The sequence below is a fragment of the Aplysia californica genome, unplaced genomic scaffold (genome assembly GCF_000002075.1).
Source record: "Aplysia californica isolate F4 #8 unplaced genomic scaffold, AplCal3.0 scaffold00619, whole genome shotgun sequence".
Lineage (NCBI taxonomy): Eukaryota > Metazoa > Mollusca > Gastropoda > Aplysiida > Aplysiidae > Aplysia > Aplysia californica.
The window spans coordinates 194844-198564 of record NW_004797889.1 but is presented as its reverse complement, the minus strand read 5'-3'; the positions used below and the strand labels follow the sequence as shown (position 1 = coordinate 198564).

The window sequence follows — 3721 nt, the reverse complement described above, 5'->3', positions numbered from 1 at the left end:
GGGGAAGAGAGCAAAAAGCGAGTTCGTTTATGCTAATGCTTCACTGCCCCATGATCTATCAAAGAAAACAAGACTGTACGAGCGAATTCACCTTTTTTTCTCTCTTTTTTAGATTCTTTCTTAACTTTCTTTCTTTCGTCAGCCCCTTCCCAAGAGGGCGTGCCAAAATCAGAAACATTACAGAATAACAAACTAGGACTTACTGAGAAGCATGTTATATAATTTCAGAACAAATGTGAGGCGGCGTGGTGGAATCAGGCTCTCGTCAATTTTTGGGCATAATGAGTTATTGGTATCATCTTAAAGCTTGTTCATTTGTCTTGCCCATCCATCTTCAATAGAAGTGGAGATTTTTTAGATTGAAGGAGGTAGGGGTCACCTGGTTTAAGAGGTAAAATTAGCGAGAAAATGGCCGCCAAAGCATGGTAAATTCCAAAGCTTGAGAGTCCATGGATTTTGTAAATTTATATTTTTGTGCCTTTAATCAACATTTTCGGTGAAATCCTAAAAGGAATGTGTTTGTAAATGGACATAAAAAGTGTCGAGCCCCCCCCCAAAAAAAAATTTGATAAAAATTCACAATTTTGATTATTTTGACGAAAGCCTGATTCCACCACGCTGCCTCACAAATAGAAGAAAAAGAATGTTTAAAAACAACACAAAGAACGCAAAATTAAAAAGATAAACAGAAAAAAAAGAAAAAGATTTCGCTCCATCAGTCAAACTGAAATAGCCCGCCTTTAGCCTTTAGCCTTTACCCTTCCAGCGAGGAATACGTGTGTATGTGTTTGATTTTTTTGTTCTTTCTTCTGTCATTCCCAGAGGAATCCTCCCTCCCAGATTTCGGCTTCTCCCATTTGCCTGCACTTCCGCTGGAGCTCTTCTACAACCCACGTGACTTGGTGCACTCTGGCTTCCGGCCCCGCCTCTGTTCCGTCTCCGGTGTTGAGGGTTACCCTCCTTGCGTCGAGTAAGTAAGGAAACAAAGAAAACAAAAAACTCACACGAAAAAAACAAAAAAAACCCCCCTGCGCCATGATGCAGTGTCCATGCCCAGCCCGTCAAACTGATAGACGAGTCTCGGGCGGAGGCAAAATATCGGCGCGGACATAGGGCGGTGTACAGATGTAGCTTGTGGGAATAGATGCACCTAGGAGCGGATTCCGTTCCCGGTCATTTGTCATTTGCTTATTCCAATTTGTGTTGCTTGAGCGTCGCAAATTGGCTCTATTGAGATACATCTGTTCTGTTTGTTAGTTTGGCTTGGCTTGGTTTGGCTTGGCTTGGTTTGGCTTGGCTTGGCTTGACAGCGCGATCCAAGATTTCGTGGTGGAGTTGGTTGTTTTCACACTGGTTTTCTCTTTTTCTCTTTATAATTTAGGTTTTTTCTTAAAGGGAAAAAAGTGGGGGTTTTTCGGGGGTTTTTTTGGTGTGTTTTTTTTTTTTTGGGGGGGGGGGGATTGGTTTGTGATATTTCCTTTTTCTACTTTTTAAATCTTTTTTTTTTTTTGGGGGGGGGGGGGAGGTTGGGGGGGGGGGTTCCTTTGGATAACGGTGTGCTTTTGTGTGTGTGTTTTAAGCTGGTGAGGCTTTGGAAAAGTGATTAAATTCTCGTCTCTCAGATTCTTATTGAATGCGTGGAAAAGATGGGGTTTGTAATCGTTTTTGTGAATGAATTATCGTGAGAGGGTGAAAGGAAAGTGAAGAGAAAGAGGAGGTAGGGAGGAGAATGTGCGAGATACTGAAGAGGAAGAGTTACGGGGGTGGGGGGGGGGGGGAGAAAGACTAGAGTGACAGGGAGTATGGTGTCCAGAAAAGGAAGGAAAGAATGAAAGAGAGAGAGTGTGATAGAGAGAGGGATAGAGAGAGAGAGGGAGAGAAAGAGAAAGAAAGAAAGAAAGAGAGAGAGAGAGAGAGAGAGAGAGAGAGAGAGAGAGACATAGAGAGAGAAAGAGAGGGAGAGAAACGCATGCATCTTAGTCCGTTCTGTTTTTAAAGAAAAAAAGCTGATTTCTCGATACAAAATGCATGGAAAAAATTATAGTTAGTTGCCAGGATTATTGAAAATGGTCTACTGGCACGATTATTACATACGACGTTCACCTCTTATTCTAAAACAACGGGTTCGATTCTCCTCATAGCTCATAATTGTCAGTCAGTTTTTTTCTGTTGACGTGCGTCAAATGTCCTGGAAGTAGTAAAAATGCGAGGAGCATACACATGGCTCTATTTCTCGGATGTTGTGATAATAATAAAATATCATTAAAATGTATATCACATATCCCTGCTCGAGATCAAGATCTATGTGCTTTACACAACAAAAAACACTCAAAAACATTCTTAGCTTCCCGGGAAGCATACAGTGCAAGCAGCTGATTATGCGCTCAAACTCTAACAAACTGACAAGATCTTTCACTGTCTATAGCTGGGTACCCATTCCCACCTGGGTGAAGTGAGGAAAATTCGTGTAAAGTGCCTTTCCCAATTATACAACTTCGGACCCCTGACGAGATTCGAACCCACGACCGTACGGTTGCGAGTCTGACAGCTTAACACTTAACGACTAAGCCACCGACGCCACTTTTTAAGCAAAACTTACCATCTGTCTTCAGAGACAGTGATTCAATGTTATTGTACTTTTTTTTATATAAGCAAAGACCTTAACTTCGTGACAAACAGCGAATACAAAAAAAATTTACATTTTTCTGTTTCATAAAAATGGCGAAATGGTATGGGTTTAACGCCCTTATCAACACTGTTAGGTTATTTAAGAGGCGGTCTGTGTCATGACTCGCGTGATGTGATGTGAACACTAATTAAAGCAACAAATTCATCTTTTTGCATAACACGACCTACATTTTCGACTACTATTATTATCCACGTGAAATGCAAAGTGTAAAACCTCTCAAAAGTAGATTAATTATTTGTTTCAAAATCAAATTAATGTTTTTACTTTCTTTTGAACGCCAGTATACGGTACTATTTCTATCGAGTTCTTGTATAATAAAAGGGTTCACTTCCACCTACGGATACATACATAGAGTACCATTCTGTCAGAAAGTAGATGCATGACGAACATTTCCGTTAGGTTTACTGATGTGTCCACCTACTGGTACATCACAATAGCTACTACGGAAACTATTCTTTTGGTGTCACGACATGGTGGAATCAGGCGTTGGCATAATTTTGGCATAATCTGGAATTGTTGTATCGTCCACGCGTCTTATCATCATTTGTCTCATGCTGCTTTTGATGAACAAAAATACCCATTTATCTTGAAAATGAAGTCGAGATACAGTCGAACCTGCCCTGACGGCCACCTCTATAAGACGGCCACTTGTCTTATACGGCCACTTTTCTCCTTGACAATGGGTGGCCGTCTTATACAGGTTCGATTGCATTTATTTTTCTCCTCCTAGTTAGTTCATCATTGTCAGTCAGTTGTTGTTGTTTTTTCTTCTGCAGACGTGCATTAAATCTCTTGGCAACTGTAGAAACTCTCGAAGCTACCCGATGGTTCGATTTCTCGGACGTTGAGTTAAATTACCATGGGGGCTCTCGTGGCCTAGAGGTTAAGGTGTTGGCCTCTCATTGAAAGGTCCCTGTTTCGAATCCGGGTAGCGACCCAAAAATATTCTTCTCTGAAATTGTCTCCTTTCACCTCCTTTCCTGCTCTCTAGCAATGTTCTGTTGTCTGCTTTCATTTCCACTTTCTGCCCCC

General features: G+C 41.3%; 1 protein-coding gene across 1 annotated transcript in view; it reads left to right on the top strand.

Moving 5' to 3' along the window:
- The window catches only part of LOC100533239 (neuropeptide), a gene marked incomplete at its 5' end in the record, with an annotated part of 94693 nt that overhangs the window by 75623 nt on the left and 15349 nt on the right, over window positions 1-3721 (top strand). The window contains 1 exon segment of the mRNA NM_001204551.1: window positions 823-970. Coding sequence (NP_001191480.1) covers window positions 823-970 — 148 coding nt within the window.